Source organism: Mugil cephalus, chromosome 5 (genome assembly GCF_022458985.1).
Source record: "Mugil cephalus isolate CIBA_MC_2020 chromosome 5, CIBA_Mcephalus_1.1, whole genome shotgun sequence".
NCBI lineage: Eukaryota > Metazoa > Chordata > Actinopteri > Mugiliformes > Mugilidae > Mugil > Mugil cephalus.
The window spans coordinates 3,647,198-3,661,900 of NC_061774.1; the positions used below are offsets into that span (position 1 = coordinate 3,647,198).

At 37.6% G+C, this 14,703-nt stretch overlaps 2 protein-coding genes across 3 annotated transcripts; one reads left to right on the plus strand and one right to left on the minus strand.

Annotated features, from left to right (window-relative positions):
* Positions 1-551: 551 nt before the first annotated feature.
* ctso (cathepsin O) lies at positions 552-9,950 on the plus strand. Of its 2 annotated transcripts, none has more exons than XM_047585789.1 (8): positions 552-863; positions 1,901-2,006; positions 2,306-2,430; positions 4,913-5,080; positions 5,335-5,456; positions 8,402-8,565; positions 9,556-9,648; positions 9,777-9,950. In XM_047585789.1, exons 1-8 carry the CDS (start codon positions 663-665, stop codon positions 9,809-9,811), a joined length of 1,014 nt encoding a protein of 337 aa, XP_047441745.1. In that variant the 5' UTR covers positions 552-662; the 3' UTR covers positions 9,812-9,950. The 2 variants fall into 2 exon arrangements, with proteins under 2 accessions (XP_047441745.1, XP_047441746.1); XM_047585790.1 differs by having other exon boundaries at positions 591-756.
* On the minus strand, positions 9,875-14,698 carry tdo2a (tryptophan 2,3-dioxygenase a). The gene is made up of 12 exons (XM_047585788.1): positions 14,535-14,698; positions 14,291-14,396; positions 14,092-14,182; positions 13,710-13,780; positions 13,192-13,319; positions 12,864-13,050; positions 12,605-12,712; positions 12,369-12,480; positions 12,152-12,209; positions 11,619-11,698; positions 11,236-11,326; positions 9,875-10,988 (listed from the first exon to the last, which is right to left on the minus strand). Exons 1-12 carry the CDS (start codon positions 14,567-14,569, stop codon positions 10,835-10,837), a joined length of 1,221 nt encoding a protein of 406 aa, XP_047441744.1. The 5' UTR covers positions 14,570-14,698; the 3' UTR covers positions 9,875-10,834.
* Between the last annotated feature and the right edge of the window lie 5 nt (positions 14,699-14,703).

Here is a 14,703-nt window from a genome sequence, read left to right on the forward strand (position 1 = left end):
TTTGGAATAGTTGTGATTAATAAATATTTTGAGCATCTTTGCATAAATTTGAACTCATTACAATAGTGACTTAGGAATAATTTAGTTGAAAATATTTTTTAAACGTCCTTGTTAGTTTCAATTTTTTCCAGAATTAAACACTAGCATCTATTAAAAATAATTCATTTATTTTTTGCATATATTTGAAGTCATTAAGTATTTCGCAGTAACTAAATGGATTTTTTTAAAACAAAAATGGAAGACAACAGTAAGAAATACAGATAAAAAAACAAAACAAAACAAAACAACTGTCCTTAGGCTACATCACTTTTTGAATTGTATGAACATACAATTGATTTGCTCATTTCTTTATTTTATAACATAAATAATGTTACATAACAACACTTTAAAATTGCATTAAGAACTAATAAATTAGGGAAAATAAGCAATAACAAAATAAGCAACAAACATTTCCTATAAGAGCTTATATTGAAATATTATTTTAAACTGTTGTTTTTGTTTCGTCTGTTTTCTGTACTTTACTTTCTGTTTCCAAGGGAACGCCTCTTGATCACCGCGCGTGCGCTCCACGCACTGTCCTGCACCTTTTCCGTAAACTTCTAAACATTCACGCGTTTCCTTTTTAACCTCTTCATGTTTAAAAACTACCACTTCTTCCTCAAATGAGGGTTCGCCAGGTTTTTACAGTTGTTATACTCGCTGTCGGGACACTCGTCTCTCCTGAGTGTTATCAAAATGTCAGCTCGGGGGAAGCTCGTAAGTTGAATGACTTTACAGTTGATTTCGGCTCGTTCAGAGAGAAGTTTCACCGCAAGTATGAAGTCAGCAGCGAGGAATTTAACCGTCGTCAACAATACTTTCAGGTAGGAAATAAAAAAAATAAAAAAATGGAGACAGAGACAGAGAAGAGGGTAAAAACTTTTCACAGACTTTTAATACATTCTGAAAACAAACCGTAGCGTGCGTCAAATGAAGCCACGCCCACTCATTGCCAATTAAGGAGGTGTATCTTTTTTTTTAAAATCAATAATAGATAAATAAGAAAACTAATTTTATATTAATTTCATAATGATATACAATATCAGGAAATATCTATGTGATTTATTTATTATGAGATTAAGTAAAAAGTAATTGGAGCATTTAAAATGTAGTCCCTTTCAAGGGAAATTCTTGCCTTTAAACTTACACGTTATCAGCAAAATGGATTAGGTTAAGAACCGATACAACTCCTAAAAACAAAGATGTTGCTTTCATAAAGCATTAGATAAAAAATAAGCACAACACAATATTTGCTCAATTTGACATGACCCTTGCCTTATTGTGGCTGGCACAAGCTAATGTTTAGCTAAAACTAAATTACAAAATATATTAGTCAGTTACACTTATTTACTCATAGTTGTAATTTGTGATCTTTAATACATCTTAACTGCTGCAGTTTATTTTTTCAAATTGCTTTATTATTATTATTATTATTATTATTATTATTATTATTATTATTATTATTAATAATATAGGATAATCCTTTAATTTATCCCACAGTGGGAATAATTGATACATTATTGCGGCACCGTGTTGTAGTTGGCTAATTTTAACAAGGTTAAGCTATAGTTTAACCATAATGCTGAGTGTATGATTTGAATCTTCAAAGATTTTTTAAATTTTTAAATGCTTTAAATGTACTGGATTTTATGTGGTAAATATGATGAAGCGGAAGTACAAATATAGTACATGAGAAATGTACTTACTTTCCAGTATCCAATGACAGTAACTACTGGATTGTTCTTCAGATTCTCTTACATCTATATTTTCCTGGGATTTTATTGTTTATTTATTTATTTTCTGCCTTTCTGCCTTTTCCGTTAACTTTACTGCAACCATTGTGTCATCTGTGTTATTGCAGAATGCCACACAGCGGCACACATTCCTGAACTCATTTTCCACAGACCCACAGTCAGCCGAGTACGGCATCAACCAGTTCTCAGACCTTTCACAGGAGGAATTCAAAGGTAAGTGGAAAATTTTGTCATGTTTTAAGTGGGTTTGCAGAACTGAATTAGGTGCACGTCATTTGTTTTCGTTCAGTGAATTCACTGTGCAGTTAAATAAACAGATTAAGATGCATTTCCATTAATAGTTAGAAATAGCTGCATCAAGTGAAAAGTGTTCACGTGTTCTAAATTTGATTTGTGGGTTGTTTTGAATCTAAATGATCCCCTTACCTATTGGAGGACTGAATCTGCAGGGTTATTCCTTACATGCATGTTTGGGTCCAGGAATGACTTGGAACTGGGGTTCTTGTCCACAGATCTCTATCTGCGAGCAGTGAATGACAGAGCTTCTCTGTTCTCTGGACCAAGTGCAGAGGGGCTCCCGGCCAAATTTGACTGGAGGGACAAAGCAATGGTTGCACCAGTCCAGAACCAACTGGCAGTAAGGTTTACACACACAGATGATAGATATACTGTATAGGTAGAAGTGTATATTATGTATAGAGTCACAGTTGGCTTGTATTCAAAGAAAGTAGATTTTTTATCAAGCCATTTAATGGAAAGCAGTACAGCACACTGAGCTGACTTGACTGACAGTGTACACTAAACTATGTGTAGGACCATGCATATTCAACAAATCATCACCAGTCAGTCATATTTTTGTAGGTGTTTCCTTTTGCTTGTTTCATGTCTTACTAGACAGAAAATGTATGATGCCTAGTGATAAATATTTTCATGCCTCAGAGGTACAGAGGAAATGCATTTCTCAAAGTTGTTTTGAGACGCACAAAAACACCCAGTTTCTTCCATTCAGTCCTTCTCCCTCATGGAAAGTTTCACAAAACACCAGTATGCAGTTATTTTTTTTTTCAACAACTTTAGCTACAACACTCAGGGTGTCTCCTGCTTTACTGAATTCAAGATGAGTGTGCACCAACGGAGGCTGCATGTTTTCACAAAACATCAGCTCGCTCTCTGGACCGTGATTTGCTTCCAAACTAAACTACTATGCTAATTCATGTAACTAGTAACAGAAAAAATAACGCTTATATACAAATATACTTGGCAATCATTACCGCTGTGTCACTTGCAAGGGGCGTGTCCACCTGTCCCCCTAGTGGTGGAGGGAAAATACAAAGTACAGCACATGATGTTCGTTACATCCATGTTGTTCCTACATTCACATGAACACACCAACTAAAACCAAAAACACCTCCTAACTTGGAAATGGTGACATCTAAGGAGTGTGTGAGTGCACAATTAAACTGAGCACAAAGAGACTTTCTCCTTCAGCAGATACACTGGGAGACAGTTTTGTAATGTCAAACTGAAGGTCAAACATTCACGTGAAGTAGCAATGAACAAAACACATATTTGAGTGGAGGGGGACTTTAATAATGGTCAAGGAGAAGCAGGGGGAAAATGACAAACTAAGCCTTTGAGAATTGTGTTCAGGGAGCAGAATGGACCTGGGTACATAAAGGTGAGAGGGTTAGTGAGATGGAGTTCTTGCTCGTCCTCGCTGAAGGGTCATTTTTTGCTCTTTTTGTCCTTTATCTCTTTAGTCAGTCAGATTGCTGTCGGGGATGATATTCTCACTGTAAAACTTTTGTCCTAAGGGAGAGACATAACCCATGTAGGAAAAACGGCAGCATAATAACATATATTTCACTCTCTTGAATTCAAGTAAGGCTTAGCGCTCCGGGGAGAATCTGTAAATGACTGCACTCACCTACCACTCGGCTCTGTTGCAGTTTTTCTCCAAAGATATCCTTCCCGACTGGCTCTGGCTGTAGACCTGCTGGGTTGACTTTCCACAGCGGATAGATAAATAGAAAATAAAATGAAGTACCACGCACAAAGACACAAAATATCAAGTGACTTAAATTTGATATATTCTTCTTGATTCAGTTTTTTCTTTTCTTGTGTATGACTTGAGTGTGTTTCATTGGTTTAAAAGGGAGGAGCAGATGGCCCTAATATTTTGTGTGCTCAGCGCATACTTATCTCCAGTCCAAGCAATAATGATTTTGGTTTCAGTATTGATTTGAAGCCATGGAAGCATATTGAACAACAACATATTGGATTTTTACACAGGGAGCTCAGGTTCTCATCACATTTATGGGAATTTATGCTGAGCAAGTGAACCACAGCTGTTTGATGCTGTTTGGAGAAATAGATTTGTCTGTTTAAAAAGAAAAAAAAATGTCTTACATAATGATGCACTGTATAAGTCCACCCATCACAAAAAACATAGTATAGTAGCAGTATAGTGTAAAAAGCATTTTTGTCTGTCTTAAAGTTAAGACATTAGTTGCAGCAGAAATTCAATTTTGAGACGTAGGATGGTATATCTGATGATTTTCTGTCAGTAGATGGCAGCAGAAAACAATTAGTCATCCTTCGTTCAGCCTGGTCAGATCATCTCACTTTATCATATGTCACCTACAGCATCCAGCTCACTTAAGATTATCGTACCGAAGGTCTTTAAAAACTCTTACAGGCTGCTCTTACTTACATGCTGTGTTAAAGAAATATAGATTTTTTTTTTTAATCTAAATTTTGTGTTGGTCTAATATTAACGGTCGTGATATTTAGTTATCTCATCTTCTGCTAGTGCTTATCCTCAGTAGGGTTACAGGGGTCTGGAGCCCTTCCCAGCTGTCACCAGATGAGAGGCAGGGTAGCCCACGGCCAGTGATACTTACATTTGAATTTGTGAAAGGTATTTGTTGTATAGCAAGGTCGCACAGGGACAGGTCATTCATTTCCAGTAATCAGTGGAAAATAAGTCTTTTGCCTTGACTATATGTCTTAATTATAAAATGATTTGTGGAGGGGATCAAATAATGTTTTTTCCCCTTCTGTATAAAGTGAGATAAGAGTGTTTTTTTCTTCTAATCGCAATAATTTTACCTTTGCAGTGTGGGAGTTGTTGGGCATTTAGCGTGGTTGGTGCCATACAGTCTGTTCATGCTATAGGAGGCGCGCAGCTGGAGCAGCTCAGTGTGCAGCAGGTTCTCGACTGCTCCTACAACAACGCGGGCTGTAATGGAGGCTCCACATCACAGGCTCTGAATTGGTTAAATCGTGTATGTTTAATTTTTTTTTGTATATCATTAGCTGATTTGAAAAAAGTGAAAAAGTTTCTTCCAAAAGGTTTACAGCGAGTAGCAAGGTAAAATAAACACACTTAATGTGTATGCCTGTAATTAATAAATAATTACTTATAGAAAAAATAACGACTGGTGTGAAAATAACACAGTTAGTCAAACATAGTTTTATGTAAAAGGGAGTTTGAGGACGTGTTATGTATATTATGTAACACAAACCCTTTTCTCTGTAGACCAGGGTGAAGCTGGTGCCTCATTCAGAGTATCCCTACAAGGCCAAAATGGGAATCTGCCATTTTTTCTCCCAGTCACATGCTGGCGTTGCTGTGAAGAACTTTAATACATATGACTTCAGGTAAGACTGGCATTTTTGCAAGTTATCTTTGACTAATAAAGGTTTAAAATGAACATTATATTTGGGAAAAGCACATGGAATGTTTATTTGTTTTTCATAAAGCACCAAGGACAGGGGGAGGATAGGACTGGTCCTATGCAATGATAATCATAATGTTTACTCTGTCAACACAGACTTGGGTAGCTCAGTAACACAGGGGTCCTTGACTCAGGGTTGTTTCAGCCCAAAGGTTACCTTGATTTAAAAGGAATAGGATCTTCTTTTGTGTAATGTTGAACAGAACCAATATTCAGTTCATGTACAGTGATTCTTGTTATGTTTTTCATTAAGTATTTTTCTATGGCTTCTTCTCTGATTAACAGATTTTCCATTATTATCAAGTTTTCAATTTGTAATTAATAAATAATTTATTTTCTGTAGTTTTGTATACTGCACTTTGTTAAATATAACTCACAAAGTCTTATTTGCTATACTGTAATTATTATTAGATTTTCATTTTTAAATATTTTTTAAATGCTTGTTTTTAATCACAGTATTTGTATAATTTGCTTTCTTCTCTCTGCTTTTCTTGGATTATTATTAGTTAATATTCTTATTTTGTTCCTGCCAAAATTATGGGCAACATAACCAATTTTATTATGTGAAGGACACACAAGGCCTCCACCATATTATTATTTCTGAGTACTATGCAAAAATAGCCTCAAACAGCAAAAGCCTCTTTCACCATGGACTCAGAACAGTGGGACAGAGAATGCTAACACATGGCAAATTAGCACTAACAAGACTACTAAGAAACAGGAGAGCTGCCCGCCTGGCAATAAATCTGCAAGTAGCAATCATCTCCGGAACTCTCTTGGTGCAAAGAAGAAGAATACATCACTTGCCAAGGAAATGGGAGGATAGCCAGAGCCCGGAGAGGCCGGAGATTTGTGATGCCACTGGCTGGCCTGCACTGCTATCCAGGCAGAGTGGCTCATCAACCGGTGCTTAGTAGGACAAAGCCTAGGACAGCTGCAAAAGGGAGAGTGAAGCGGTTAACTTGAGGACAGATCTGCGCTGCTGTTGTAGGACGCTGAATCTTTGTCATGACCTGGAAAACTTGTCATCTTCGACACAGCGGTGTGAGGACAGAATGTAGTTATGGAAGCAAAAGGCTAAAGGCTAGGTCCTGTAGAGATATAAAAGGCAAATGCATTTAGAACACCTAAATATACCGCTTACCAGAGGGGCTGTGATGTGACAGAAAGAATTATATTATGGGTGCACACCTAGCTGTAAAAAACATCATAGAGCATGTAGGGACAGATGAGATTGTGAAACAACAATCACAATTTCTGAAATGGGGCTTTATTGATCTACTGAACATGCTCTGCTTCTTTAATATGAGGTGTTTATCAGTGGTCTTCTTCCACCGGCCAAAAGTGCCGTCAAAAGATTGAGCAGATCGTTGGCTTTCAACCATAGACATACGTAAAGTCCAGATGAATTTTTCCTTCACAAATCAGTTAAGTTAAACGGTTAACCTCCTATTTTTAATTGCTTTGTAACCTATCCGCTCTTTATGTTAAGAAATGGAGACAAAAAGTGGTATCCAAACAACATCAAGACATAATGCAACCTAATTGAAACCTTGAAGGGACCAGCCTATAGTGACTATAAAAATAAGGAATATCGGAACCAAGAGTCTCCACCCTAAAATCCTTTCATATCAAACTGAGAGCAAGAGTCAGTTATCTCATGTCAAGACAGGATTTAGGGAAACTCAATGGTGCTTTCATTTCTGGCATGTTTGGACAATTGCAAAAGTCTCTTGTCTGGTGTTTATACTGTTGGGCAACTTCAGCTCATTCAGTGCTGCTGCAATAAATGCCTCAGAATACACCTTTGATGTGTTAAAGCAGTAACTTGAGTCAGAATCACAGGGTGCCGCTGCTGTTTGATACTATGCCGCATACAGATGAAAACAACATTGTGATGGAATCAAATGTGACCCAACTCTAGCCACTTTAAATATAAATAATAATAAAAAAATGCCTCTGATTAATTAGTTTCTGTACTGCGCTTAAAGAAATCATTTTTGTTGCATTAGAGGAGTCTTCTAAATTAGCTGCTTTCTGGTTTACTGCTACATTTCTTTATTTAGTTTTTTATTATTTTTTTTCTGACCTTTTTTTTTTTTTTTTTTTTTTTTACAATTTCTTTGTCCAATAATTCTTATGTTTTCTTAATACTTATAATTAAGAAATGCTAGTCTTAGTACATGACATGCCTACTACTTAAATTCCTGTTCAACTCTCAGCCGCTATCTACTGATCCAGTATAAGACTGTTCCGTTTACTTGCCACAGCCTTGTGAAAGGCTGAGTCATTGAGTGTATCAACCAACTTGAATTGGATGTTCCAGCAGGGTGGAGACTCAGGTGTCATGAGAAAGTCTTAACCTTCTGGTTAAACCACATCACTATTGCTATGTAGCAAAAGAAAAAAAAACATGGTCATGAAGTTTCAGCTGCACAAGACACCACCTCAATATGAATGGGGAGACAATTGGCTTCATTCAGTGCAGATTTGGCACAGGCATGGGCTCCCTGGACCATATGTAATGAGTCTGGCAGGGGAAATATCCCCAGGGAGAATCATCTGGGAAGGAACAGAATGGGTGACAGAGTGGGGGCTGCATATGTGCAACAGAGAATGAAAGAAAGAAATGAGAAAATGTGCAATTCTTAGAAAACGTAATGTAGTGATAGGACAGAAGAATTGAGGAGGAACGCAGAAAAGGAGAGTCTTCAAAAAAACATAAATTATTGAATGTTGAATTTAAGAGAAAATCACCACATCTTAATTAAGCTTAATCCAACTATCATGATTTTGAAGTATATTGTGGGACAATGAATGACTTTAATCAAAAGATCAAGAAAACGTTTTCCTGTTACTCTTCTTCAGTGGTCAAGAGGAGGCAATGATGGGTCATCTAGCAGAGAATGGTCCTCTGGCTGCTATTGTGGATGCTATCAGCTGGCAGGATTACCTGGGAGGCATCATCCAGCATCACTGCTCCAGCCACAGAGCTAACCATGCTGTTCTGATCGTTGGATACGACACTACTGGTACCTCTTGCCACTACACTTGACTGCGAGGGAATAATAGTTAAAAAAAAAAAAAAAAAAAAAAAGGGTCTTCATATTTGACTTGAATACTTGCTCATTTAGGTTGATAAATTTTGCAATTCCAGGCACTGTAAAAGTAATTTAGCTGCAACCAGGCAATTTAATGTTATAAATACGCCCGTCTTAATCAGCTTTAATCAGACAGGCATTAAATGAATGAAAGACACACCCTCAAGTAAAAGAAAAGGAGACAGAGTGGGAAATATTTTATCGAGCCATTAAGTTAATGTTTAATCCTTACATCATTAATCTGCTAACAGGGTGGGTTTTTTCCTGTGTGTTTGTTTCATAATTTCCTCAACAATTTAATAATGTGTCTCATTCAGTCTCACTTCATTCAGGAACTGAGTGAGACACAATCAGTCTCACCTCATTCAAGGACTGAATGAGACACATGCAGTCTCACCTCATTCAGGGACACCGATCATGGCGTCGGTCTTACGTGTTCGAGCTGCAGGCTCATGAATTGAAAGCATAACATTAGATGTGAAAAGTATCATGTGCAGCTTTGGGATTTCACCTCGAAGCCTTGGATCCTGTTAGTCCTCTTTAGCATGGAGTGGAAAAGTCTTTCTCCTCACATTCCCGGAAGTTCTGTTTATGTAACAAGGTTACACCATGTTTCTGTGTGTCCCAGTTCTGAGTAGTGTGTGTAAAAATATTTGTGCGAAGTAATGAAGCTTTGAAACTGTATTTTTTCAATCACTATGTGGTATTAGTACATTTCTTGACATTGTTTGCCCACATTGGCATTTTATATTTCTCAACATCAATTATTTCACACATGCACTTGTGTTCTCTGGGTATTACACAACGATATGAATGATTATGTAACAGTCTAAAGTGTGTGCAGTACACACACACAAACACAACTAGTGCTCCTTTGCCCTGTAAATAATTCAGTCTTTAAATGCACGTTGTATGTCTTAGGGGATATTCCATACTGGATAGTGCAAAACTCCTGGGGAACAAGCTGGGGGAACGCAGGTTATGTTTATATAAAAATTGGCGGCAACATCTGTGGTAAGCTTGATCTTTGCCTCTTGTCTTTTTTTTGTTTATATATCATTTTCATTTGGTGTATGTGTGCGTGCTGCTCCATCCAGTATACCCTCAGGGATTAATAATGCTTCTCTCTTTTGTCTTCCTAGGTATTGCCGATCACGTGGCAGCTGTTTTTGTGTAAATCTCAGTCCGAGCCATCACATGTGTTTGTTTGTATGTTTACCAATGCAAAAATTGAAATCTGTCACTTTAAATAATTTTTTTATTGATATGTCACTATCTTGCAGCACTAAAACAAAATAAATCACTTCATACCATGATACGTGTTGGATTACATCAATAAAACACACACACTACTGCAAAACCGCAATAATAGTTTCACTGTACAAAATATGTATCTTATTAAATACATAAGGTAGATACATGCTATGTGTAATATGACTATCTATACAGATCACATTAATCACTGCATAAATATGTACCAAAATTAATACCATATACAATACTATACAAAACATATCCATAACAGATACAACATTATATACACAGTTATGGTAATATATATTTTATAGTGTGACAGTTATGCTGTGCAAATGGTTCTGTTTAAGATACTAATGTGTTTGAGGTTCGTGGTCATTTTTTCTTTCTTTCTTTTTTGCTTATTTCACCAAAGTCACGTCCCAGTAAATGACTAAATTACTCTCTCTCTGACACCTCCTCCACGTTGATGATTCCCGCACGTAAGGCCTGATCACAGCAATCACCGATCGATCGGTTTGGTTTCAGTTTAGTTCAGTTAATTAAAATAACTGAGCATCTGAGCAGCCATTTGCAGTACTTTGTGATTCACAGTAAAGATTAGAATAAAATGTGCTCGTATTGTGTAGCTTTTTTTTTGTTTCTCTTGCTTGGTAAATATTTAAATATACAAACATAATTGTTACTTTTCATTTAGTATTTTTCTGTATTTACGTGTCAGAATACTATCATATTATATGCTAATGTGTTTGAATGTAGTGGGATATATTTAAGGCTCTCCTTAAAAGTGGGAAAACATACGGCTGGGCTTTCTTAAGTACCTTTATGTGGCTGAGGCGACATCTATAAAATGAGTTTCTTTAATAACCTTGTATTCACCCACACACCAGTCAGACTTTGCAGCTGAGAAAATGACCCAGTGCCAGGACAGATGATGTGTCGCACTCTAGTCTGAGTCTTCACTGCTGCAGTAGGAGCTGTCGCAGCACTCGGCCATGTAGAGAAAGGTATGAACATTGGGATTCAGCTTGGGCACCCAGGTGCGAGGCACCAGGAAAGTTGCCAGGTTGAACAGATCCACAAACACTTTGTAGCGGTCACTAAATGGAAAGAGAATCATTTTTTAGTTTCTAAGCATATGTTACAAATTGATCGAAAGTTAAATTGCTGCACACATTTTCTTTTCACAGAAAAATTAAGCATTTCGTCCTTGTGCATTTCAGGTGGAAGTGACAGGTTAATTTAGATATGCAGAGTAGCACCTTTCTGTCCTTATCTAAATTAACTCTGGTGTGTTTATGATACCAGCCGTGTGAAATGAATGATTTCCAGTTTAAAGAATCATACCTGACAGTAGATCTCAGGTAGTGGTAGCCAGATGAGCCCCCTGTTCCAGCTTTACTGCCAATCATGCGATGTACCATGCACACGTGATTATCTTGAGAAAAAAAAAACAGAAATATCCAGTGGGGTATGAGCGAGGTTTTGCTGTGTGGCTTTTATTTAAGCTGTTTAGACATGACTGAGACCGAAATCAGTATAATTTCATGGGAATAAGGTGGATTGATAAAATGATGTAGAAGGTAGGATTCTAGTAACTTCTTAACTCCCTTGGTAGTCCAACTCTGCCCTTAGGCAAACTATGAAAGCATCACTACCCTGTTTCTCCCAACTTTTTCTGCTTCCTGCTCAGACTATAGAGAAGGTGACGGAGCGGCTACAACACTTACATCTCCATTTTGTCATGAGTGTGTCAATATCCATGAGGGATGTGAGCAGCTGGAAGGGAACCTGGAACCTTGGCTCTTCCCTAAAAGGAGGGTAAGAGTAGATTTAATATGATTTAATGAAAATCTATGACATCCTCAAACCTAAAAACATACAACAATTATCACCTTCCAGTAAAGGCAGGATGACTTGTTTGAGTCAGGCTTGTAATGAGTCTCATGTGACATGACAGGTATTAAAACCCCTGTTTATCACACCTTTTGTTAAACTGCTAATGTTTTACAGTATCTTCTGTAGGTGTCACATGACTTGGATACAACATTTACAGGGTTTCACTGAAGGGACTTGTGAATAAATGAGCGCACTGCCTCAGGAAGTAACGCCGAGGTGTTCTTAAGCAAGATGTCCCAGTGAAGCTGTGCACACCACTAAGGTGTAAAAATGCATAAATATGAGAAAAGGAAGGAAATCTAACAGATTACAGTATCAGCGGTGTTCCACTCTACAATTAATGGTGAAGAAAGACTACGCTTACCTGTAGAAGTAAATCATCAGAGCACCTTGCAGAGCCTTGTAAGAGACCCGCCTCTCGCCTTGTTTGCAAAAGGAAAAAATAAATGACTTGAATAAGAAATTTTAAAAAGGAGAGTTTAAAAAGGAAAGCGCATACCACTGAGAACTCTGAGTCACATCTAAGCTGTAAACAAATATAATAAAGCCTAGAGGATGCTGACCTCTGATTACACACTGACCTTTGCTGACGAGGTGGTCATGACGCTTTTCATCAAACAGAGATGTGAAGAGCTCTCTCTGTTTGACCAGCTCAGCCATCAGTTCCTCCTTCTCTTCAGTGTCTGGCATTTTCTTTTAGAAGAGAGGAAAAGAAAAAAAAAAACACCCGCAAATAAAAATACAGTGTCTGTCAATCATCTGTGCACTCCAGGGAAAGCAAAGAAAGTTTGTTCTGGAAGCTGGAGACATCTCCTACCTCGATTTTTTCCTTCTCCTGATTCATCCCATCAAATATATTGATTTCCAGCCTTTCCCAGAAATTGAATCCATCCACCTCCAAACCAGGAGTTCTCTCAAGCCACTCCTGAAATAAAAGCCCGTGGTATTTCACAAATTTTATAGTAGCAGGTTAACATTTTACGAGAAAGAAACAACAAAGCTGGGATTGATATTTATAGTATCCCTACTTTAAATCAAAGTATTGATAACCTTGTGCAGGTGGTTGCCAGACATACCTCGACCAGCTTTAAGAGTGTGGGCTCCTGTTCAGTGCCAAGCAGCAGTTCACTGTCATGACCTTTGAAATTGTCTCTGTAATGGCGTCGGTTGTATGGGACCCTCAGGTTGTCTGGGACACCAATTTTGTTTTCCAAGAGACGAAACTGAAGGCTTTGGAAGCCAGAGGCTGGAGACAGGTATTCCCTACACACACACAAACAGAAATTCAAGTAAGCATGCATGCACACAGCTCAGCTAGACTGCACAATCATGGAGGAGGGCATCTTATAAAATTTTTAGAGCTGAAGAGGCCCAGAGAGGCCCAGGAGTTATTTATGAGTTTACCTAAAGTCAAAAAAATCCAAGGCTGTCATTGTTTCCAAGACGGCAAACTGGTCGACCAGCAGTCTGAAGATCATTACGATCCTGTGGATACGAGTGTTGACTTTGAGCATATTGCGTTCATCTCGGACCTGGAGGAATGGGAAATGTTAGGAAAGTAAACGCTAATCACAGGAAAGATTCCACGTACAGCTTAACACAATTATAGTTGCTGAATTGGATCTTGATGTTTTGGATCATTATTTTTACAGCCTGCAATGTGTGATCAGCCTGGGCGATGAACCGAATTATTATTATTATTTCATGACTCAACTCCTAAAACAGACTGTTTCATTTCATTTTTAATGGAGTCAATGCGATGTATATTCAATACACATGTCTAAAAGAATCTTTTTTTTAGTGTGTTCTTCTCTTAGCTAGAACATATATATATTTTTTGCTTTTGATTTGTGCAAATTTACCCTCTGTCTTGTTGAACCTCACACATGAAAAACAAGCCCCTCTGTCCCTTAATGACTTACATGTCCACTGATGAAGATCTCTCGCACAGAATCAAGTTCAAACAAAATCTGTTTGAACCACAGTTCATAGGCTGAAATGAAACAAAAAGATTAAGCATCACTGACATTTTAATACTGCAGTAGAAGGTAAACACAGTATCTATCTATCTATCTATCTATCTATCTATCTATCTATCTATCTATCTATCTATCTATCTATCTATCTATCTATCTATCTATCTATCTATCTATCTATCTGCACTACACAAAAGTTGAAGGACTGAAAAGCACATTCATTTTAAATTAAATCAATGTTAAAGGCTGAATACAAGATTAAAAGCAGCAGTTTCATTTCCCCGAGAGGAGGAGACAAAAAGCTTAAACAATGTAAAGCTAATTTTACCTTGATGTGTGACAATGAAGAGGTGCTCATCATGGATCTTGTTGCCCTTTAGTTCACTTTGCAGTACCTGGGCTGAGACTATTTTATCGAGCTGAGGGTCGGAAAGAAAGAAACCACTTGACTTAGACATTCACTACTTATCTTTCTTTCACACGACCTAGTACGGAGATGGATACGTGCAATCAGTGGTGTCTTCTACCTGCAGGTAGTCTCCATAGATGATTCCTCCTTTGCTTGCCTTGTTAACCCCTGCCTGAGAGGCATCGTCGTCCTCCTCTGTTTTGGGAGGTTTATTTTTGAATAACCTGCAGTACGAAGAGAAAAAGCCTTTTAATACTTGGTGTTTCCCATCGTCAGGATTAGTAATTTGCAAGCCTTAATGAAAGTGAAAAATAAATTTAAGGATATGCAAAAAACATCCTCAAGTGACAATTCAAACGTACAAATGCCTCTTCTCAAAGTACGGACATCCACTCATGACTTATCCAGATCAGTTGCAGCAAAGATGTCTTCTTCTTCTTCTTCTTCTTCTTCGACCACTGTTTACTAAAACTGTGTTCATCCCACTCCACGTTTTTAAATACATATCTTATCCAATCAGTCATGAGCATA